Source organism: Gopherus evgoodei, chromosome 3 (assembly GCF_007399415.2).
Source record: "Gopherus evgoodei ecotype Sinaloan lineage chromosome 3, rGopEvg1_v1.p, whole genome shotgun sequence".
NCBI lineage: Eukaryota > Metazoa > Chordata > Testudines > Testudinidae > Gopherus > Gopherus evgoodei.
The window spans coordinates 11,138,675-11,162,845 of record NC_044324.1 but is presented as its reverse complement, the minus strand read 5'-3'; the positions used below and the strand labels follow the sequence as shown (position 1 = coordinate 11,162,845).

General features: G+C 44.0%; 1 protein-coding gene across 12 annotated transcripts in view; it reads left to right on the top strand.

Annotated features, from left to right (window-relative positions):
• Positions 1-24,171, top strand: part of DTNB (dystrobrevin beta) — a 361,761-nt gene that overhangs the window by 158,195 nt on the left and 179,395 nt on the right. For 10 of the 12 annotated variants that reach the window (XM_030555069.1, XM_030555067.1, XM_030555064.1 and 7 more), the window contains one exon: positions 1,891-2,015. The exons of the other annotated variants lie outside the window; for them this stretch is intronic. In XM_030555069.1, the coding sequence (XP_030410929.1) occupies positions 1,891-2,015 (125 nt within the window). The remainder of the gene's footprint in view (positions 1-1,890; positions 2,016-24,171) is intronic. 12 annotated transcript variants of the gene reach the window in all.

Here is a 24,171-nt window from a genome sequence, read left to right as displayed (position 1 = left end):
CTGGTTTGATCTTGCCTCCCAGCTTTGCCCTGACCCTCCTTTCTCTCTGCCATTATAGCCCACGCTCCCTCTTGTTTCCAACCCATCTCCCAGGTCTTGTTCCCCACTTACCTGTGGGGTTTGCTCACCTGTCCCCGTCAAACCTAGTTTAAAGTCCTCCTTACTAGGTTAGCCAGTCTGTGTGCAAATAAGGCCTTTCCCCTTCTCGAAAGGTGAACGCCATCTGTGCCTAGCAGTCCTTCCTCGAATAGCATCCTGTGGTCGAGGAAGCCAAAGCCCTCCTGGCGACACCATCTTTGCAGCCAGGCATTCACCTCCACGATGCATCTGTCTCTGCCCGGGCCCCTACCTTCGACAGGAAGAATCGAAGAGAATACCACCTGCGCTCCAAACTCCTTAACCCGTACTTCCAGAGCCCTGTAGTCACTCTTGATCTGCTCAGTGTCACACCTCGCAGTATCATTTGTGCCCACATGGATGAGTAGCATGGGGTAGTAGTCAGAAGGCCAGATAATCCTCGACAATGCCTCTGTAACATCTCGGATACGGAACCCTGACAGGCAGCATACCTCCCGGGATGAACGGTCAGGGCGACAGATGGGTGTCTCCGTCCCCCTCAGCAGAGAGTCTCCAACCACCACTACCCTACGTTTCTTATTATCAGTGGTGGCAGCAGACCTCCCAGCCTTAGGGGTACGAGGCTTCCCCTCCTTAACTGTTGGGGGTGATTCCTTCTCTCCTGTATCAAGAAGAGCATAACGGTTATCTATTACCACAGCAGGAGGGTTTGCAGCAGGGGTGGAGCACTGCCTGCTGCCAGAAGTAACCAGCTGCCAGTGTCCACCCTGAGCCATCTCCTCCTCCACTGGTGTGTCAGTAGTCCTGTGAACTGGGACAGCTACGTCAGCTGTCTCCACATGGATACTGTCCAGGAATTGCTCACGGATACGGATGTTCCTCAGCCTGGCCACCTCCTCCTGTAGCTCTCCCACCTGCTGCCTGAGAGATTCCACCAGTAGGCACAACTAAGTCATTGTGGTAAAAAGGGTGAGGATTAAGCCATGAGGACACATTTTCAGCCTCATAACTATATACATGAAATTACAACCTATAACATTACTATAACAACAATGCTCAGGGCATCATGAGCCTTCTGAAGACACCGGACATGACAAACTTTGCATTGGATACCACACAATCATATTATAAGGATGAACATGGAGGTGCGGGGGGTTCCCCCAAGGCACAGAGCATCACAAATAGCTATTGTCTTCATTTCAGTCTTTCTGGGGTGAAGCCCATGTGGCTTGCTTCTATCCCTGACAGTACTCCTCTCAGATTTGCTACCATATATGAATGTGATATAAATCCTTAAAAGACAAAAAATATAGTAGTTGTTGATAATTAAGAATCGTCTACCCTTGTGATGAACTTGATTAGGTATCCTTAAGTGTTTCTTTCCTTCTTCTGTTTAAACAGCACCTGCTTTGTTCTAAAGGGAGAGGTGGTGTCAGGTTCTGATGGGTGTATCATATTTCAAAATTATATCTCAAAAGGCCACTTAGCTGAAATACCATGACAAAGATTAATGACCTTTTGGTGTGACCCTGATAGAAAGCTCAGAGTTCACATTTGGGATATTTCTTGATTTAGCAGTCTAATGAATGAGTCTACCATATTTCAAAATTCCAGCTTAATAGAAATGTAGAGATTAATTCAGCCACTCACCCTGTTTACAGGGTCTGAATTGTACTGGATGCATGACCTCGTGCTAATCAGCTAGATATGGTATTTACACAAAGATTTTCTAATGTGGGATATTTTTGAGCGTCTGTGCTCCTTCCTTGCACAGATTGATCTACTCATTGTTTGACTTTCTTTAAAAAACAGAAATCGCCTGCCAAGAAGCTGAGCCATGCAATTAGTAAATCTCTTGGTTGTGTGCCCACTAGAGAACCACCTCATCCTGTATTTCCTGAACAGCCAGAGAAGCCACTTGATCTTGCTCATATTGTGTGAGTATCCATTTGTATGTATCTTTCATTTAATCAAAACTTAAAACTAAATTGATACCAAAGTAGCTGTTTGCGGACATATTTGACTGCAGAATTTGTTTTTTTAGTTCCATTTGGATTCACTATGGAGTTTTTAAGAGATGTAGTTTTGTAAGTCAGAAAGGATCCCTTAAACAGATTTATCATTTTACATGAGTTTGTTCTCTGGAAAAATGTTAAATAAGTAAATGGGCTAGATGGACCTTTGCTCTGACCCATTATGGCCATTCTTATGTTCTTAAATAAATATTCTGTTAGCAGAAGAATGACTGATACATAATGTATAGGTAACCATCATCATCATGTTCCCATTATGCCTCTGGCGTTTAGGACAGTGACGAAGCTCCTCCACTCTTGTCTGTTTCTGACAAGTCTTTCAATGATTCCCCAGCTGTGCCCCAGGTTTTTCAGCTCAGCTGCCACAGCTCTTCGCTATGTTATTTTCAGGCAGCCTCGTTTTCGCTTGCCTTCAGGTTTCCATCTTATTGCTACTCTGCTGATGGAATCAGTTTCCATCCAAAGCACATGGCCAATCCATCTCCAACACCTCCTGGCAATGATGGTGCTCGTATCCTCTTGGCTGCACTGTGTCAATAGATCTTGGTTTGAGATTTTTCTGGGCCAAAAGATATGGAGGATTTTTCCGAGGCAGGTTGTATAGAATGAAGACAGTTTGGACATGTCATACTTTCTCATTCCCCAGCTTTCTGCACTATAAAGTAGTGTTGAAAGTACGCAGCTCTGATAAATCTTGAGTTTGGTTTTGGTGGTGTATTTTGATGATTTCCAAACTGTATTTAAGCTCTTGAAGGTCTTCCTGGCTTTACTCATTTTGTTGCGGGTGTCCTGGCTTGTTCCACCATCCTGGCTGATGGTGCTGCCCAAGTATGTGAATGTTTCTACATTTGTGAAAACATCATCCTCTATCTGTACTAGCGGTGGTGAGGCAATATTAAAGGTCATGATATCTGTCTTATTGCAGTTGATTTTCAGTATGAGTGTGTTTATTTATAGATAATGTATTTTCTGGATTTTATCCATATATTTTATTATATTCTATCTGTACTTATTTATTAAGAATTCAGTTTTACAAAGTATTGAGTATCCTCAGCACTCACACGCGTGAATGGGAGTTGAGCTACTCAAAGCCATGTCAGATCAGGTCTTGTCTTATTTATTTTGCTTGTCATTAAACTGCATAAACAAAACTGTCATTTAAAGGCTGCAACTACTTCTGAATTCATATTTTATAGGACATTCTTAAAGTATCTGGTGGTGGTGGTTGATCCTGAGCCTGGTGTAAAATTGTGGCTGGCTGTGGATCTTGGCTTCACAAGTTACTTATTTTTGTCTCACTGATTGGTCTCCTATGCTTTTCTGTTCAGTGGTGTTATCTCTATGGTTTCAATGTGGCAGAATGGTTTTACCAAAGAGACATTGTCATATTGTTACAATTTGGACAGATCTGTGATCAATCTGGTATTTTTGCTTCCTGGTCTTATCAGTTCTGGACATCAAAATCAGAATTCATGAGATAATTGAAATTGTGTCAGCATATACATGTAATAAGCTTGACTGGTAAAGAGACAACGGTTAATACCACGCTAAGTTTTGCAAAAGTCACAAGTTTTTCATGTCAGAAAAAATTAAGCAAAATGATTCAGAGAAAAACAAGGGAAGAGAAGCACAGCTATGGAGACATAATTTAAATAAAACTGAGGGCTCTAGTTTCATACAATATGCAGTAAGGACACCAACACCGCAGATTTAAGACTGAATTAAGTTGGTACCGTTGCTGTTTTCGTTTATCCTTGTCAGAAAGACAGATTCGTCTTAAGAGGTTTTCTCTTCTTTTTACAGTCTCTGAATTGAAAACCAGGATATCCGAATTTTAGTGTCTCGGTCTTTGAAAGTTTAATATTAAACAGTTCCACTTTGACCTTTACTAATGCCTTGTGATTTTGATTGACTGGCCCTTTTATCATCTCCTTTTAACTGTTTTGACAGTCACTGAAGAAGAGCTGGAGACTAGTCTGTCAAAATACAGAATATTGGAAAGGCGAGAGTAGTACAGTAGTGACGATGATTATAATATAGTGGGATGCTGATCTGTCTTCCCCTTATAAAGAACACAGAAGACACTGTAGCTTGACATGAATGTAAGTAGGAATAGGAAATGTAGTCCATTCTTGAACTTTTTGAAAGCTATAGTTTTAAGCTATACTAATTCATTCTTGGCCACATGATTCTTTTCCAGCTTTTGTATCAGCTTTTTGTGTGTCATGCTTGCAGTGGTTTTAATCCTATGCAGCAGGAGTTGTTGGATCTGATTTAATGGGATATAATTTTTCTACTTTTCTCTGTTAAATTGGGTTAATAAAAAGAACATATCTATTAGTGCTACTCTTCATTTCAGAGTTAGAAGTGGTATGTTATCGTAACTTAATGACTCCCCAGGTTAACAAAACAAGCAGGAAGCACATTGTCCATAATATTAGAAACAATAGTTAACCACACGGATTGGCTGAGACATGTTGTGGAAAACCAGCTTGAGTTGTTAAGCTCTTAGACGAGGTTTGCTGCTGTGGGGATGCTGCCCGGTCTGGTGGCAAGGGATACTTACTATCTGCATTGTTTAGATTTTCACATAATTCCAAGATCATTGTAAATCAATGTCAGTTCATGTTTTCTTCTTTGGATTCTCTCATTGAGTTCCTCCATTTTGATACCAGCAGGGTTTTACAAGGAAAAACAGTACTATAACATGTATTACTTGTTCAGAAAGAAGGACCTTATTCTGTGACTCTGCATAAAAAGAATATATGCAAGTAGTTTCAAGTTAATATGACTGTTTGTGTAAGATCTAATTCCAAAACTACCAGTGGAAGTTTCACATATGGCACAGATTAACAAGTACATTTAATTATTTCTATCCTCTGCTGGGAGACATTAATTGATTAATGGATCAAATGAATCTGTGCCAAGAACTTAGTGGTTGAATTTCCTCCATCTTTCTTTATATAAAACACATTCACCATTGGATAGCTTCACTTAGTGCAGCATATTAACTCTAGCCAGGCCCTCCAGTCCATTCCCTTCAAAACCTGGCCTAATACTACTCAGCCGCTCAGATGACCTATTATGCTGTAGAACAGCACAGATGGAAACCCTCACAACCAGGACCAGGATCTTTAATTTATTAATTGAAATCCAACTAAATATTTCAAGGATACTTAACCATTTCAGTTTCCTTTCAAGTGGATGTCCAAATTACTACCAATACCTGTTAGCACATTTTTCAACTAGTTATCGTCCTCTTTAAAGACGATTTCATTTGATTTGCTCTTGCCCAAACATGCAATATCATGTTTCAGTTCACATGAGTTCATTGCCATTTAAATAATAACCTAATCTTCGGAGTCACGTATTGAACCTTGTGAAACCTACAATCTGCTTACCTTCATACACTGCACTCTTCTGTATAGTTTGAGATATGGGAAACTCCAACACTTTTAGACAAGGGATAATGTAGTCCAATAGTGAGGACACTGGATTGGGTGTCATAAAACCTGGCTCTTCTTAAAGTGTTTGTTCACATTGATTCCAATCAGGTGTGCGCACGCTGCATGCGTGGTTGTCGGAAAGTTTTCCCTTAGCAGCTCCCGTCAGGTGAGCTGTGGAGCCTCCTGGTGTGGCACCTTTGTGGCACTCAGTATATGACCCTGCTGACCCGACCCCCTTTCAGTTCCTTCTTACCATACATGACAGCCGTTGGAACAGCATTGGCTTGCTCAGCAAGGGCTTTCCTTAGCCTTTCTTCCTTGCTAGTTGTTCTAGTTACTTGTTATAATTTACAAAGTAGATAGTCTCTAACCCCTCCATGGCATGCCGCAACCCCAGGGCTTTAAGCCCTGTGTTGTTTGCAACAAGCCTATGCCCATTAGTGACCCCCACAACTCTTGTTTAAAGTGTCTGGGGAAGGCGCACCAGACTGAGAAGTACAAAATGTGTAGGACTTTTTGGCCGAGAACCAAAAAGGAGCGAGATTTCTTCCTCTAGTAACTGTTGTCAGATGCTACCGGTGTGGTGCTCTGCTCTGTCCAATGTTGGTATCACTCGGCTGCGTGCTTGTGTTCCCTCTGTGTGCTGCCCCAGCTCTGCAGATAGCTGACACAGCAGACCCGAAGAGAACCCTCAATGACCAGAGTCTAGTAAGGTACAAAGGCACATCGGCCAGGTTTATTGCCATATGGACACAATGATAGTTCCCTGTAGATTTCTTAGTCTAACTCAGGGCATACTACGAGAAAGTGCCTCTTGGCAATGGACTCAGCTCAGTCAGTGGCGGGACTTTCCACTGCCCCCTCGGCTGGACAAAGACACCGCCCCAGGGATACATTCTTATACACAGGTATAAACAAGTTACACATCACTCCTGACGTATTGAGGTGCAACCCTTCTACGTAGCAAGGTACAACCCCTCTCCACAGCAAGGTGCCGCCTCTCACCTTGTACATGTTGGTTCGAACAAAACAACTCTATCCATCATATTACCCTTTTGCCCCTGTCATTGGGATGGGTCAGCCTGTTCCTTGTTATCTGTGTGGAATGTGGCAGTATGTGAATATTCTGATCTCTAGTGTTCAGCACCTTTTAGGTACGTATCTTCTTGCAGCATCAGCCCTTTCCTTGCCAGCTTCTGTGAGCAGGGCCTGCCTCTGGCTCACAGCTTCACTTTGCTTTATGCTAGCAAAGTCTTGACCATTACTTTAGTTCAGGCCTCAGGCCTCATACCGGGCCTCTGATACCAAGGTTTATATCTTAGGGCGTCTTCTTAGTACAGTAACTTCTCATGGAATCCGCTTTGCGTCTGCAGCCTGCTGCGGACCACCAGGACCCGGCACTGAGCATGTCTGTATGGAGGGCTCTGGCATCAGTACTTGATATGGTGCCAAGGAAGGACTCTAGTATAAGGGACCCTCAGCACCAGCGCTCCCCAGCTCCGCAGCCAAGGGCAGTGGCCCGGCACCATTTGGCTTTGTCGGTGCTGCACAAGTGGCATAGGAACACTGAAAGGGGGTGCTCACTGGCTCCGAAAGCCATGGGACCATTGGGGATGCACAGACGCACCCCAGAATGGATTCAGCCCCCAAACAGCATGAGTCAGTGCCGCTGATTTCGGTGCCTCAGAGGGGATCGTTGAGTCTGGCACTCAGCAACTCTCTGTAAGGGCAGTGCCAGGTGGAGGAGTTAGAGCCACCCTCCACCCCAAACACTTCACAGCCCCCAGTCCTGAAGGACAAGCCTCCGGTACTGATACGTCCAGTACCATTTAGAGGCAAGCCGGCTATGATGTGATGCTCCCAGTCCCTGGTTCAGCACCATCCGTGGCACCACTCCCAGTCACTTTCGCCACGGCATCGCACCCCACCACCAAGCTCTGTAAGAGCATCTCCAGCACCGGTGAGACACTCCCCCTCTCTGGCACCAATGGCAGACGGCACTGACCCACGGCACTGGGAACTCGTCCTCTGTCACTGACACCGGATACTTGGCTCCAGTCTCTAGAGAGGTCGACCCGGCACCGGTCCCCTGCCTCATCTGCATGACACTGGTCTCCTGCGCATGGCCCTTTGGCACCACCTTTGTTATCACAATCAGGAACAGGATCCACTTCCTTGGACTCCGACAGTGACTTATATTATTCCCAGGGTAGTTGGTAGAGGTCCAAGAGGCAGCGAAGGCAGTGGCAGCCCCCAGCGCAATGGCCCTTATGGACTCACTGGGCTTACCATCAGGCCCAGGCCTCCCTTCAACGGGGTTCGTGGTCAGTTACCTCGAATACCAACCCTCTCACTCTGCCAGGGACAGGCCTACACCTCAGGGATCTGAAGCCACCCTGACCCAGCTGCCCTCTCAGGCTCAGGCTGCTGCCATGGCGACTCCAGCACAGGACCAGCTGCAGGGTCAGGCAATGGCCACTTTGACTATAGTGCCTCAGGGGCAGGCACTGACCAGGAGGAGGTCAGGGAGCCGAAGGAACAGGAGGAGCCAGTACTTCCTCTGGCCACCTTGTCTTCATCCCCTTACGAGGCTGTGGCAGGGGCTTCAGCTTCGAGCCCTCCTCCGGTTGACCACAGGGCACATCAGGACCTTCTGAGAGGGATTGCCCGCAACATGGGGTTGCAAGTGTAGGAAGTGGTCGAGGCCAAGGACCCCATGGTGGACATTCTTACTCCTGAAGGTCCATCGCAGGTAGCTCTGCCATTAATCAAGACGATTGAGAGTAACATCACGATTCTGTGGCAGACCCTGACCTCAATTCCGCTGACCGCCAGGGCTGTAGAACACAAATACTTCATCCCTTCCAAAGAACAACAGTTGCAAGAAGGTGAGTAGCCATTTCATTTTATTCCCAGTTCTGCCTCTGTCCTGCCGTGTGACCTTGGACAAGTTACTTTGCCTTTCTGTGCCTCTATTTCTGTTTTCACCCTTGTCAGCTAGGTCTTCAGAACAGTGACTGTCTCTTACTCTTACAATTCCTAGTACAATAGGCCCTGGATCTTGGTTCAGGCCTTGAGTTGCTACTGTAATACAAATAAAAATACTACATTCAAGGAAAATAGCTAGAAAGTATTTACCTCCCACATTTTCTTCAGGGAGTATAGTTTCATGTCACTCTATAAAGACATTGACTACACCCAGTCCATATAGATGAGAATATACACTATGATGAAACAATATTATTTTTTTTAAAGCTATATAATCCCTTGGCATTTAGGTCCAGACTAGAGCTGTAGTCACAGTTCACAATGTAGAGAGGGTGTGAAGGAGTTGTGCTGCAACAATCGCTGCTAGTGAAATTCCCTTACTCAGTGAGAATTCTTTCCTGGGCTCTGTTGGAATAGCACTGCTCAAACGGGGGGTCACAAGGTTACTACATGGGGGGTCGCGAGCTGTCAGACTCCACTCCAAACTCTGCTTTGCCTCAAGCATTTATAATGTTGTTAAATATATAAAAATGTGTTTTTACTTTATGGGGGGGGGGGTCACACTCAGAGGCTTGCTGGTGAAAGGGGTCACCAGTACAAAAGTTCTTCACCTTTTGCAAGTGTGCAGTGTGCACCGCACCCCTGCTGTTACGCTGGCTCAAGGGGAGGGTGACCATATACAGCCCTGTCTTCTCCCTTTGACTCGCCTTCTAGTCCCTTCTGCCACACCCACCATGCAAAACTGAACAGGATCAGGCACAATCTGGTTCCCGATTAACAGTTTTTTGAGGAGGTACTGACCATCAAAACTCTTCATACCATTAGCAGAGAATCCTCGCTGTTGAAAATCATCTCATCTCCATTCTGCAAAGACAAATCAGGCCTCAGACTTTTACAGTTCCATCATAAAAGCAAGAAAGTAAAATAATTCTTTGGATCATTCATAGCAGCTAAAGTACCAGGCCAACCTTTACAATTATGCCATTCTGAGCTGTGTCAATGAGCAGGATAATACCATGTAGTAGATAGTGTAATATCAGGAAGCTCTGCAGATGTAAGAGTTCGTTCAGTTTCACAAAATAGTCCTGGTGGCCACTTACAAACAGCAAATGTTACAGAGAAATGGTCTCCCCACTCCATCTGCATCAGAGTTGAGAAATGCAGCTATCCTGGTCACTGTGGGGTTGTCAAGACCACAGAAACCTTTTTTTCTGAGCTTGGTCATGATCTTTGCTACCGGAGATACTGGTGGATTAGCATATAGGCATTCTACTCATCAGTGGATGGAGGAATCCCTTTCTAGCATAGTGTTCTGCTAATGACATGTACTGAAGACCAGGTATTTCCTCCTTGTTTGGCTGAATCTAGTTTTTAAGACTTAGTTCATCAGTGCTCATTTCCCAGCTGTCTTTGCCCAATTGTGAACTAGTCTGCAGCCTTTACAATGTTCATTACTACCTACCAACTTTGAAATGAAATATTACATGAAACATTAAATATTAAATCATAGTCCCTTGCCAATGTCATTTATTAAAAAATGGATAATCTTTTTTATGAGTGCTCCTTAACTGGAAACCTTCAACATGTTTAAATCTGAGTAAAATAATGGTATTGACTGTCATATAGGTTAAAAGGTAAATTGGCGCTATTTAAAATCTGCAGAAATGTTGAGCTCTCATCTGGTGATGTGATGGAATTTAAGTTTATATGGATCTTTTTTAGTGGAAATTTTTAAAAGTAATTAATAACCACACTAAAAAAAAATTGTATGCCAATGTGACATTTAATTCCAGCTGCTGAAGTAAGCTTTGCCAGTGTTTGTGCTGTTAGCATAAAATTAAACATAATGAGATTGATGGTTTCAGGTAAATGCTCAGTAAACAATAGCATACATCACAGGAACGCTTCCTTGTCATTCAGAATACATTCACAGCACCCAAAAGAAACTCAGGGCTAAACCAACCAGGGGGATAAAAATGCATCTTATTTCAAGAGAGGGCAGGAGGAGAAGAACCAGATTTTTTGTATGTTATGGAGGAGGCAGGAGCAACATTTGGTGACAGCATTGGTATGAGGGGAAGGAGAGGGAGGAGACAAATTATGCCCATTTTGTGAACCTAATTGATAGGAGGGAATGGTGTTTTCAACAGTGGAGAATGGAAATGGAAAAGGTTTAGGGAAAGTAAGCTTTGCTTGGACCACATCTAGCTTAAGCGAGTGGCACGCCATCATTGTATTAACAGTGGTTAGACTGTGGGACTTAACCTAATGGGTCTGAACTGAGGGAAACAAGTCAAATGTGAAGACGACTATACATTTTGAATAGATTTTGGTTGTTGGCCTGTTCTTTCACTCCCTTCTGCCAAAAACATTTGTCCAGTTCTTCGTCAACTCTTCTTGTTTTTACAGTAACCAACTCGTTTCTCTGAGCAGACTGGTTCTCGTCTTACTCCCTTGCAATCCTTGCCGACAGTTAACATCCCTTTTTTCTTTTGCATTCCTCCTCTTTCAAATCCCTTGACCTATGACTCTGAATCAAATTTAAACTCTTTGTCTTTCTCTTGAAGAGATACAGCTATCCCCTTGCCTACATCTCAGCCCACATATCTTCCTAGCGTACTCCTCTCCTCCATTCTCTCTGTGCACTTCACTTTGCTCAAGCCTCTGGTCTAACTGCTCCCTTCATTTTTTTTTTCTACTCTTGACTTCACACCATCTGCCATGCTGTCTGGAATAACCTTTTGCACCATTCATCCCACCCTTCTTTTTCAGTCGCTCATAACTTTAGTCTACATTTCTCATATTTGTTCACATCTCAGAGATGAAGTTTTTAGGAATAGTTGGCAAAATGAGTGAATCTGTTTTTCGTTTGGATCAGAAATTCTGCACTCTAACTGAACACAGTTGAATCTGGAAACTTGGATATTTGTGTATGTTTCACTGAGACTTAAAGGCAGATTTAAAGAGAAGAAGCTCAGTGCTATTAATGAAATGAAAAATTAAATTCAGCAATTGCATGTGCAGTAGGACTTTTCAGTTTTATCAAATATATTTTAACAATGAATTTGTTAAGGTATGCCTTCTTGCCTTCTCCAGGAGCTTACAAAGTCATTTGTGGAGAACTGAGCCACTGGTTACTCAGACCCACACTTGCTATAGTCTGTGGGGCTGTGAAGTTTTGTAGAATAGAAATGATAAAATTTGTGCTTAAACCTATTTAGGAATGATACACGGGGAACAGGAGGAGCAGCACTCTATCTCAGATAAGATTATCTGTTTTTCTCAAAAAGCGTTGCATCCAACATGGAGAATTCTATATTAGACCTTGTCTTGACTGATAGAGGAATTGATCACCAAACTAGAAACAGAACTAGTGGAAGCTTTAGGTGCAAGTGATCATAATTTGATTACATTTGTTATGAGTTTGAGTTAGCATAACTTCATCACACTTGCTCTCTGCAGTTAATCCAATCATTCCATTTAGCTTGAATGTTTATTTTGCAGTGGCTGCTCTGACTTGAGCTAGACTAATTCTTGAGGAGTTAATTCATGTGTAGGTAACTCAAGTTAACTCTGCACTAAAGACAGCCAAAGAGGGGTAAAAATGAAGAGAGTTAGTTAGGGAAGTGGGGCAGATGGCACGATGGGACTTTTATAAGACAGACTTTAATAGCAGCCAGAGAGGAGGTTGAAGTTGAAGTCAATTAGAGAATCAGTGCAGAAAAAGGATTCTTTCCTTAAATTATAAAAAGGTTTTAATCTACTTTATTTTCAGTTTGCTAATGCAAAGTACTGTTATAATTATCTCCTTGTTTCTGTCTGTCAGTGAGGTAACATTAGCACACCACCTACTTCTGATTTATGGTAAATCTAAAGGTTGTTCGTCTTTCATAATTTTTTGTCAAAGAGCAATTAGTAAATATTTAAATCCAAATTCCTTGTCAGATATGGCTCATTTTGGGTTGATTTCATAGGTTCTTATGGGCCAAATTCTTCATACCTTTGCAGCCCCATTTACTTCAGTTTAGGCTCAATATTAGGGAAAGCATGTTGAGAGTGAGAGATTAGTTTGTAGAATAATGTCCTGAAGGTAGAAGTAGATGTAGTGCTGATGACAACTCGCTGATATAGGAGAAGGGATCTATTGAGTGATAAAGTGTATCACATGTACAAACTGGGGAAAAAAGATGTAAACCACCTTTAATTTAAAGAGAGAGAATCATATTTATATTAATGCTTTGTCAGTGTTGAGCTGGAGAGGACTTCTGTGAGCCCATCCCTCAAAGGGATGCTTTGAGTGATTTTTCCAACTCAAATGGAGTACAGATATCCCGTCTGGTTGTTGCTCAACCATCCCTGAGACTTCTTAATACTTCTGAGGAGTAACAATTTTTGCACAAATAAATGTTAGTCTTTAAGGTGCCATTGGACTCCTCGTTGTTTTTGTGGATACAGACTAACACAGCGACCCCTCTGATTTTTTGCCTGGGGAATAGACCTTCAAGATTTCACCAAGTGTTCAGGTATTGTCAAAAATATTTCCCTGGGGAGGATAAGCCCAGGCCTTCCTATGAAGTCTTCATCCCTTACTTCATATTCTATAAATTGAACACTGTGCTTTACAATCTGTATAATTTACAAGAACTTAATATGAACTTTTTGGACAAATGGACTGTGTTCAGCAAGTGGTGTTGCTGTCTCCTTGGTTTAAGAAAGCAAATTTGATTACATGGGTAAACAAGTGAACAGCTTCCCCAGCTCCTCCTTTCTGAGCAACTGCAATCCTGATACACAGAATTTATCACAGACTAAGGCAAACTTTTCTTGATAATCCCTGTCTTAGAATATGGAAGCACATCATTATGCTTTATACAGAGAGCTCTAGACTTTATTGCAATGGAAGATTCTTTTGGTTATCTACAGCTAACCAGAATTCAACACAACATTTGAAACAAAACAGGTCAAAGTACTTGAAAATGTATGATAAGGCAAGGCTTGAAATGTTTACCAGACACCTACTAGCCACAGAACTAGAGATGTTAGCCACAGATAGATATAGAAGATGCCAGGAAAGCTTTATCAGTAATGTCTAGGATCAATGTCTTGTTGATAAAGCCAGCCCCCGGCCTTAGAATCATAGAAGATTAGGGTTGGAAGAGACCTCAGAAGGTCATCCAGTCCAATCCCCTGCTCAAAGCAGGACCAACCCAAACTACTTCGGCAAGTGGGAAGAGGTAGAATGCTTGGGAAATGTACAAGACGTTATCCCTTGATCCTGCTTGGGGTCCATCGTTTGTATCAGCCTCTGGCGATGAGATGTCTTGGAAACAGTAGTCTTTCCCTCACTCTTTAGCTGGTTAAAGGGAAGAACTTTTCACTACTCTGCTCCAAATACTACTGGTTTTTGGTGGTTCTCTAAAAAGTTGCAGTGTCTGCCTCTGCATCTGCTCAGACCTTCCTACAGCAGTAGCAGCAGAGTAAACGTTATAGTGATGTTTGACAGTTAACTGCTGCCCACAGGGCTTTGAATAGCAGCAATGAAACTGACCAGAGTCGTCATGTTAATTTCACTCTACCGCTGCCCGAGAGTTTTTTTGGGGAAAAAAATCCAATAAATTGTTTTTAAATTGTCAGATGAAATAAAATTCCTCTTTTCTATTGGCAATATAGCTGATGTGTTCCTATCCTGCAGATGAGTACTTTTACCACAGCTCTTGATCAAGATCCTACCTGCTTTTTTAATATGTAAGGGAGAATCATCTACAATATTTTATTAAAAGACCCGCAGAGCCTTTTGTCAAGAAATAGCATTAAGTCTCACACTCGAATCCCTGTGGTGAGCTGATCAGCCTCATGTCATTTCCTGATACTGGGGCTAAGAACAAACAGGATCATCTCAGTTATTTTTTTTATAAGCAGCTTATGCAGAATTTACATTTAACTAGGACATTTTTGCTTTTAAAACAATCAAGCTGATCCTCTGTTCTTTAGGTAACTCTTTAAACAGCCAGTTTGCTGGAAACAATGTCAAACTCAATTTCTAGACTGAATTGATAGGTATATAAAGCAGTATAATAAGGAAGAACGGGACATCAGATAATAGCCAGATTACAACTTTGCCCTGCATCTCCATTGTAAAAGGAAAGTATGTTTTTTTTCTATCAACAAAATGAACATTTTGTTGATGCCTACAACTCCTGTTAGACACACTTTTCCCTTATTGCCTCAAGGAGGGAAAGCCCCAGTCCTTCCAACATTAGGAAGTTGGTTTGAGACACTCAGTGCTCCTATGCACCACCCAGGTCCACAGGTGAGTATTTTTGACCCACAAAGGCTCTTAGAAGTGAGGTTCCCATTTTGCGTGTCATTGGAGGTCCTACGATATCAAGCTTGCCTTCCACAAGTTGGTGGGCAGGGACTAAATGAATGCCCTCCTTCAAGCTGAACAGTTTTCTTTAAGCATAGATCAGTTCCCCCATTTATACAGTATGTAGTGTTAGAGGTTAGGACATCGCTTTCTGTTGGGGAGAGAGAGAAGGATGGAAAACTTCATTAATTGATATTGAGATCTACAGACTGAAATTGTGGAAATGTTCTTTGGTACGAGAGGCCAATAGAGAATGAAAACAGAGATTGGAAATAGAGAATGATGTGTGAATAAAGATGTTTTGAGTTATATCTCAAAATATTTGAAAAGGAATTGAAAGCTTTATACCTCAGTAAAGCTCCATTTTTCCTTTAACTGTCCCCTCTTAGTTTCTGCTGCCAGTCTGCAGAATATTAGCTCTGTCAAAAGCATCTCTCATCAAAAATCTCTTCAACTTTAAAACACTCAGTGGGAAGAAAATTGTGATAAGTCTTCTAAAAGGTAAAGTGACTAGTTTTAAAATACTGTAGGATGTTTCTAAAATAGTATTATACATAAGAGTTCCTTTTGAAGATTTTCAGAATAACCTTCAGAACATCAAAATGTGTGTTTGTCCTGGTTTCAGCAGTTTAATTAGTTTCCATATATAATAGCAAACATTGGAAGCTGTTAGACTTTTTTTTTAAAGAGCATTTTCAGGCCCTTTGACAGAATCACTGTTTAAATTGTACCATCATTATTTAACTGGACAGCAAAGTTCTAAAAGATTTAGTTGTCTCTGAATTCTTAACATGTGTTGTATTTATATCTGTGGCAGCCAGAAGTGATGCAGAAGGGTTAAAAGATGCCCTTAGCAATAAATGGGAGGGCTGGGTCTGGTTGTTGGAAACAACTCTATGCATCAAAGATACACTATATGCCTTCACCAACAGAAGTTGGTCCAATAAAAAAATATTGTCTGTCTCACCTTGTCTCTCTAATATTCTGGGACCAACACGGCTACTACACTGCGCTCATACATCAAAGAACAGTAGCTGTAAGACTTTGAAGTTATCCTCTTGCATCATTTGATAATACTTTATTGGGAGACACGTGTTGAACTCCCAGATGCTTTTGGATTCAGGGTGTGTGATTTTGCTAACTGTTAATATGGAACCAGTGCCCCAGTAAGTTTGCAGAGGGCTTTGTGTTACTGAAGCAGCCACCTTTTGAAGGGAGGGATAGCTCAGTGGTTTGAGCATTGGCCTGCTAAACCCAGGGCTGTACGTTCAATCCTTGAGGGGGCCATTTAGGGAACTGTGGTAGAAATCAGTCTGGTGATTGGTCCTGATTTGAGCAGGAGGTTGGACTAGATACCTCCTGAGGTCTCTTCCAACCCTGCTATTCTATGAGAGCTAAAACTGACCAGACAAAAAATTGTCGGCATTTTTTAATATTCCCTTCGTGTCTAATGTTGGGTTTCCCCTCAATGGCTGTTGGATGTAAATAAATCAGAGATTTCTTTCAGAGTAGCAGCCACGTTAGTCTGTATCCGCAAAAAGAACAGGAGTACTTTTGGCACCCTAGAGACTAACACATTTATTTCCACATGAGCTTTCGTGAGCTACAGCTCACTTCTTCAGATGCACAGAATGGAACACACAGACAGGAGATGTTTATACATACAGAGAACATGAAAAGGTGGAAGTGTGCATACCAACAGGAAGAGTCTAATCAATTGAGATGAGCTATCATCAGCAGGAGAAAAACAACTTTTGAAGTGATAATTAAGATGACCCATAGAAGGTGTGAGGAGAACTTAACATAGGGAAATAGATTCAATTAGTGTAATGACCCAACCATTCCCAGACTCTGTTTAGGCCTGAGTTAATTGCATCTAATTTGCATATTAATTCGAGTTCAGCAGTCTCTCTTTGGAGTCTGTTTTTGAAGTTGCTTTGTTGCAAAATTGCCACCTTCATTCTTAAATCTACTGAAGTGCTGCTGAAGTGAAAAAACAGATGGACAGAGCCAGAAGAGTACCCAGAAGGCACCTACTACAGGACAGGCCCAACAAAGAAAATAACAGAATGCCACTAGCCATTATCTACAGCCCCCAACTAAAACCTCTCCAGCGCATTATCAGAGATCTACAACCTATCCTTAAAGATGATCCCTCACTCTCACAGATCTTGGGACACAGGCCAGTCCTTGCTTACAGACAGCCCCCCAACCTGAAGCACATACTCACCAGCAACCAAACACCACACAACAAAAACACTAACCCAGGAATCTATCCTTGCAACAAAGCCCGATGCCAGCTCTGTCCACATATCTATTCAAGTGACACCATCATAGGACCTAATCACATCAGCCACGCCATCAGGGGCTCGTTCACCTGCACATCTATCAACATGATATATGCCATCATGTGCCAGCAATACCCCTCTGCCATGTGGCACAGGCCACGAGCTCTTTGGTGGCCTGTGCCGCTTCAGGCGATGAAGGCCCTAGGAGGAGCCAGATCCCCTGCCGCTTCCGGGAATCAGAGGCAGATCCCTGGCTGTGCCTCCTGAAGCTTGGGTGAGGGAGGGGACACATGGCCTGAACTAGGTCCTTTACTCAAAGCCCCCTTCTCCTCCTTCGATGGTGCCAGGGAGACCTTTTTCTTATGCCTGTTGGAACCCATGTGGCATACTGATGATGTCGGTTCCATACTCCTGCCACTCCTCTCTGGCCATCTTGGAAAAACTGCCCCCAGCCCCGCTGACACCGGAGTCGGAGCATGGTGCAGAATCTGATGCAGGGGCAACATAACAGTCTCCAGTGTCTAAGGAGCCGTTCCCAGAAGGAGAAGGGGCACTCGCCCCTCCCCCTGCAATGCACTCGTCATCTTCATCACTAGACAAAGCAATGGCAGGGCCCGCCCAGACTGACCATGTCCCCTCCACACACCCCAACAACTTTTAAAGAGCACCAAGCAGTCCTTAAAAGGGTGGCTGCCAACTTAAATCTGGAAATTGAGGAGTTGGCAGAGCAAACAGATGACCTTTTCAATGTCCTATCTTTCACCACGCTGGCCCATATGGCACTGCCTGTCCACCTAGCAGTCCTTAAAATTGCAAAAATGCTGTGACAGGCCCCCTCTTCCATTCCACCCACTTCTAAAAAAGGAAAAGAAGTACTACATCCCCACAAAGGGGTTTGAATGCCACTATAAGCACCCACCAGCTGGGTCACTGGTTGTATCCGCAGTTAACGGGAAGGACAAGCAGGGCCAGATGCCAAGAGACTGAATTTTTTTGGCAGAAAGATTTATTCGATGGCCAGTCTGCAATTTCAGGTGTTTAACCACTAAGTCCAGTTAGTCAGGTACAATTTTAATCTGCGGGGCTCCCTTAGTAAATTCAAGGAGGCCCTCTCACAGGACAGCACCCAGGAGTTCACTGCTTTAGTGGAGGAGGGCAAAGCAGTGGCGAAAGGTGCCCTCCAGATGGCCTGGGATGCTTCTGAGTGGGCGGCCAGGATTGTTGCCTCTGTGGTGGTAATGAGGTGCAGCTCTTGGCTGCAGTCCTCAGGGTTATCCCAGGAGATGCAGTCCACTCTCCTGGAGCTCCCGTTTGAGGAAGCAGAACTCTTCTCCAAGCTCATGGATGCAAGGCTGCATGACCTTAAAGACTCCTGTGCCACCCTCCGCTCCCTGGGCCCTCATACTCCTCAGCAAGCTAGGAAGCAGCTCTGTCCTCCGTCTCTTCCACCTCCTCTGCCTAGGTCCTGGGGGGCTGTAGTAAAAAAGGACAGAGACAAGGAGTTTAAATGACAATGCCCCTTGTTCGCCTGCTCAGCCTGGCCCTTTAAGACACCAGGGAAGCCAGAGACAGGCATTTTGAGGGTGCGCTCAAGGACAGTGCCCCAGTCACATCCCAGGATCCACCTTTTCATTCTTTCCTCAACCACCTGCACCCCTTCCAGTCAGCCTAGTCACGGCTAAGCTCGGACCATTGGGTGCTTAACATAATCTCTTTGGACCACACCCTACAGTTCAGTAAAACAATAAAAGGTCTACATACATTTTTAAGCTTATCAGTGGCATCCATGACTCCTATGTAGAAGCTGGTAGGTCCCAGGACTGCCAACTCTTTCTCAGAGATACCCCACCCTGCCTTCCCCCTTGAACAAAAGGTTCTTTTGATGGGTCAAAATGAAGGCTGCTCAGTCAGGTTAAACTCAGCCTTTTATACCAAAAATCCTTTCTTTATCTTCTTTGGCCTCCCGATCTGAACCAGTTTATGCAGTGCTCCTTAGGGATGGTACTTCTCTGGAGCTGTCCTTACCTGCCCCAGAAGTAATTATACCCTCCTTCTGCCTCTGAACCCCAGTGTTATTTAGTTCCTGGAGGGCCTACTGTCACCCTCCCCCCTGGAGTAAAATACAGTGCTAGCCCACAATACTTGTACAGATAACCTTCATAAAGTGAATACAATAGTCCTCAAGGATATTGCACATGGTAAATACTGACTAGGACAATAAAAAGAACAGATCCTTGTGGCACTCCTGAAGGAAAAGGTCTGGTGGGAGAGGTGCAGTTTCTCATTTCTACCTTGTAAATGTGGTCCTGGAGAATGAGATTCAAATAAATTCACAGTATTTCTTTGGACCTTTGTTTGCCGCCTTTTCAGGAAAATAGTATCCTCTGACATTGTCAAGTTGCTGCAGTGTGGTCCCAGAGCAAGAAAATGGATATTTGCTCCTTATCTAGGGATAAGAGATCAGCACTACATATGCTGTTTCTGTACCTCATCCTGGCCTGAAGCTACTTTTTTATGCATCTGGTATATTGGATATGAACAGATATGTTTTGAAGACATCCTTTGCAAGCATCTCAATAAGGCCTATTATATTAATTCAGATGGAATATAGGGGCCAAAGGATGTTAATATAACCCAGTCACTGCTCAGCATTAAACAGTTTTAAACAAGGTTCAGGTTTGGTATACAGAAAGCTCAGCCTTCTTGGTAGCATGGCAAATACACCATTAAAAATCTTGTTTAGCTTTTTATTAAAGATGCAGAAAAGAAGGAAAAACAGTTAAAGCATTTGATGTGTAAAATATTTAGTACGACTTTTAACAAAACCCCTTGTTCCCTTTTCCTCTAGCTGGAGAGAGCTTTTAGAAGGAAAACACCCTTTGTTTGACAATCTTTTAGAGGGTATTAAAGATAGTTGTAACTAGCCTTTTTTGGGGGGGGAGGAGGAGGGAGCTGTTGTTATTGCTGCTGTTAAAATCTGATCCTGTTTCTTCAGAAGGCAAACAAGAAAAACAAACACAAGGGGAGAAAAAAAGAACAATAAAGACAGAAAATGCAACTTCTCTCTCTGGTGTTGACTTTCACTTGCAGCTTCACCGCTGGCAAAACACAGGCCCAGCCATTCCGACAGCTGGGAAACTTGTACCAGCAGTGGGTTGTTTAGGGCATTGCTTTTAGTTGCCTCACAGGCTCACAACAGTGTGGCAAAATATGCAGTCTTGGCCAGATAAGCCAGATTTATTATACAGAAGGCAAAAGAAGGGAGATGTGAAAGAGAAGAAATTAGATGGGGTAAGGAAAGGACACCGGGGGTGGGCAGGACCAGCGCTAGGGGTTTTAGCGCCCTAGGCGCACGGCAATTTCGCTGCCCCGTGCGCTGGTCCCACGGCTCCGGTGGAGCTGCCGCAGTGGTGCCTGCGGAGGGTCCAGTGCTCCGCGGCTCCGGTGGAGCTGCTGCAGTCATGCCTGCGGGCGGTCCACCGGAGCCGCGGACCAGCGGACCCTCCGCAGGCACCACTGCGGCAGCTCCACCGGAGCCACCTGCCGCCCCCTCCAGCAAAACGGCGCCCACCAATTCTTCTGGCGCCCTAGGCGATTGCCTAGGCTGCCTAAATGGTAGCGCCGGCCCAGGGGGTGGGGGAAGACGAAGTCTCACATTCCAGGTGGGGTGTTTGTTTGAGACTTACCCAGAGCTGGTGGAGGTGGCAATGTCATTTAGCTCCCTTTCTCTGGCCCAATCTGGTCAGGAGATCTTTCAGGTTTAGGACAGAGATGGTGGGATTGGCAGCCCAGGTGGGTGAAGCTTGCTTCTTCCCCTTTTATATCTTTTAGTCAGCCAGTGTTACAGTAGTTGCAGCTTTTCCCTCTGCTAATTATCGTTGTAAAGTTTTTTTAAGAACCCCGAGAGAGTGTTGGATTGAATAGACAAGCCTCTCATTATTTTGTCTACCAATTAGGCTTAATACCCGACACACCAATTTTGATGGTGTAGCTAGGCAGCAGTTCTGCAGAAAAGGACCTAGGGGTTACAGCAGACGAGAAGCTGGATATGAGTCAACATTGTGCCCTTGTTGCCAAGAATGCTAATGGCATTTTGGACTGTATAAGTAGGGGCATTGCCAGCGGATCGAGGGATGTGATCATTCCCCTCTATTCGACATTGGTGATGCCTCATCTGGAGTACTGTGTCCAGCTTTGGGCCCCACACTACATGGAGGATGTGGAAAAATTGGAAAGAGTCCAGCAGAGGGTAACAGAAATGATTAGGGGGCTGAAGCACATGACTTATGAGGAGAGGCTGAGGGAACTGGGATTGTTTAGTCTGCAGAAGAGAAGAGTGAGAGGGGGATTTGATAGCTACTTTCAACTACCTGAAAGGGGGTTCCAAAGAGGATGGAGCTAGACTGTTGTCAGTGGTGGCAGATGACAGAACAAGGAGTAATGGTCTCAGGTTGCAGTGGGGGAGGTCTTGGCTGGATATCAGGAAACACTATTTCACTAGGAGGGTGGTGAAGCACTGGAATGGGTTACCTAGGGAGCTGGTGGAATCTCCTTCCTTAGAGGTTCTTAAGTTCAGGCTTGACTTTATTGATTTCCACTCTCACACTTTTCTTGTTTACTAGGCATGATGTTAACACAGTCCTTGAGTTATATTATAGGCTTTGTTGTTTGGACTAATTTAGTTTTGCTGTGTTTTCTGCATCTTTTCTCATCAACATTTGTTGTTAAGGGTTATTGTGACTTTTGTGAATTTACACTCATATTCTACACTTCAGCTCACAATTAGGGTAAATTTGTAAGCCCAATTATTGCAACAGGGCCTGAGGCAGTTTCCAGAGGTTAGGTCTAATGTGTATGGGGGATTCCTTCTACAAACAAAGTATTAGTAATCTCTGTCTTGACCTTTGTTGGCTGGCATGTTCTGATAATACGCGTACTCTTTATTAAATCCTGCCAGTGTATTACAATCTTTACATGCACATGGTGTTCTTGATGGAAAATACCAGGGGAATACTTACATTTTTAATAGTTTCTGTGAAAGAAGCCATCTGCAACCTTTTTAACTTGTTCAGTAATAGTTGCCAGAAGCATTCTTGCACATTAATTTATATGTCATTAGGGGAAAGGGAAATATGGAGGACTTTCAGCATGAAGGGATTAGGAAGTAAAGGAGTGTATTTAAGTTTCTATAACAGACTAACTTGAAGAGATTCAAGGATAAAAGCTGAAGACAATCAGTGACTCAGAGAGGTAGTTTTTGGTAGATGGAGAAACACAAGAAAGTTCAACACCCTCTTCTGGCTCCCCCTTCTCTCCAAACTGCCTCATTGCAGAGAATAATGCAAGTTTGATAATAATTTGTCCCAGGAGAGTGTGTTAAGATGGCATCACTTGATTTCAGTATTTTCATGGATATTCGTAGGTGCTGATTGTACAATACAGAAAGATACATTTCTATGTAATTGAAGTGATTGATGTTGCTTAGGTTTCCACTAGATCAGACTGTCTTCTTTCTTTCAGTAATACAGCCTAGATTGGATTCCCGTGGGGGTACAGAAAGTAAACTCATCCAGTTTAAAATAAATCTTGAGTTTAAGCCACTCTGACTAGTCTAGTGATGAAGAATTGTAGTACAATGGACCTACAGTCAAAGCCAGTATATTTAAGTTTTGCTTATTGATGAATATAAATTAATATTCACCAGATAAATTATATGTTGGCACATCACAAGTCTAACACATCAGATGTGAATTTCTGATGTGATGGGTCTAGCTGGAAATTCTTTGTAATAGTTGCCAAAAAACTTTTGAGGTCTTAAAATATTTAGACTCTGAACTGCATTTTAATGAAATGGTGAGTGTTTCTCTTAGCAAATTCAATAAATTGCCTCTTAGTCTAGCTTTAATGTGTCCTGTGAATTCAACACATTTAAATATTTAAAACAATTTTATTACAGCATCTAAAGACTGCTGGAGCCCTTCAATGTTCTTAAGTTTAGCTTTCAGTGGTTAAGCAGCTGATGTTAGGTTATCAATTGCCATATAGCTGCTGTATCATCAGCATGTTGTACTGAATCTGATCTAGGGTTGTCAGGTGTCTGGTGCTGACTGGACTGTTAAAAGTCTGGTTGGTGTGGGCTGGCAGGCTCCCTACCTGGCTCTACGTGGCTCCCCGGAAGTGGCAACATGTCCCTGCAGCACCTAAACAGAGGCGTGGCCAGAAGGGCTCCACATGCTGCCCCCGCCCTGAGCACCGGCTTTGCAACTCCCATTGGCTGGGAACAGTGGCCAATGAGAGCTGCGGGGCAATGACTGTGGACAGGGGCAGTACACAGAGCCGCCTGGCCACTACGTAGGAGCTGACAGACATACTGGCTGTTTCTGGGAGCTACCTGAAGTAAGCACAGCCCGGAGCCTGCACCCCTCACTCCCTCCCACACCCCAACCCCTATCCCAGCATGAGCCCCTTCCCACACCCAAACTCCCTCCTGGAGCCCACACTCCATCCCCCTGCCTCAGCCCTGAGCCCCCTCTTGCCCCCAAACTACCTCCCAGAGCCCGCACTCCAACCCTCTGTCCCAGCCTTGAGCACCATCCCACACCTAAACTCCTTCCCGAAGCCCACGCTCCTGCCCCAGCTCAGAACCCTCTCTTGCACTCTGAATCCCTTGGCCCCAGCCCAGAGCACCTGCATCCCAAACCCCTCATCCCCAGCCCTACTGCAGATCCCACCACCCCCAGCCAGACCCTCCATCTCCCCCCTGTACCACAACTCCCTGCCCAGAGTCCCCTCCTGCACCCGGAACCCCTCTGACCCAGCTCCCCAGCCTGGAGCACCCCCTGCACCCCAACCCCCCCATCCCTGGCCCCACCCCAGAGCCTGCACCACCAGAGGGAGCCCTCACCCCCGCCCGTGCCCCAACCCCCTGGTCCAGCCAGTTGAAAATGAGTGAGTGAGTGAGGGTGTGGGAG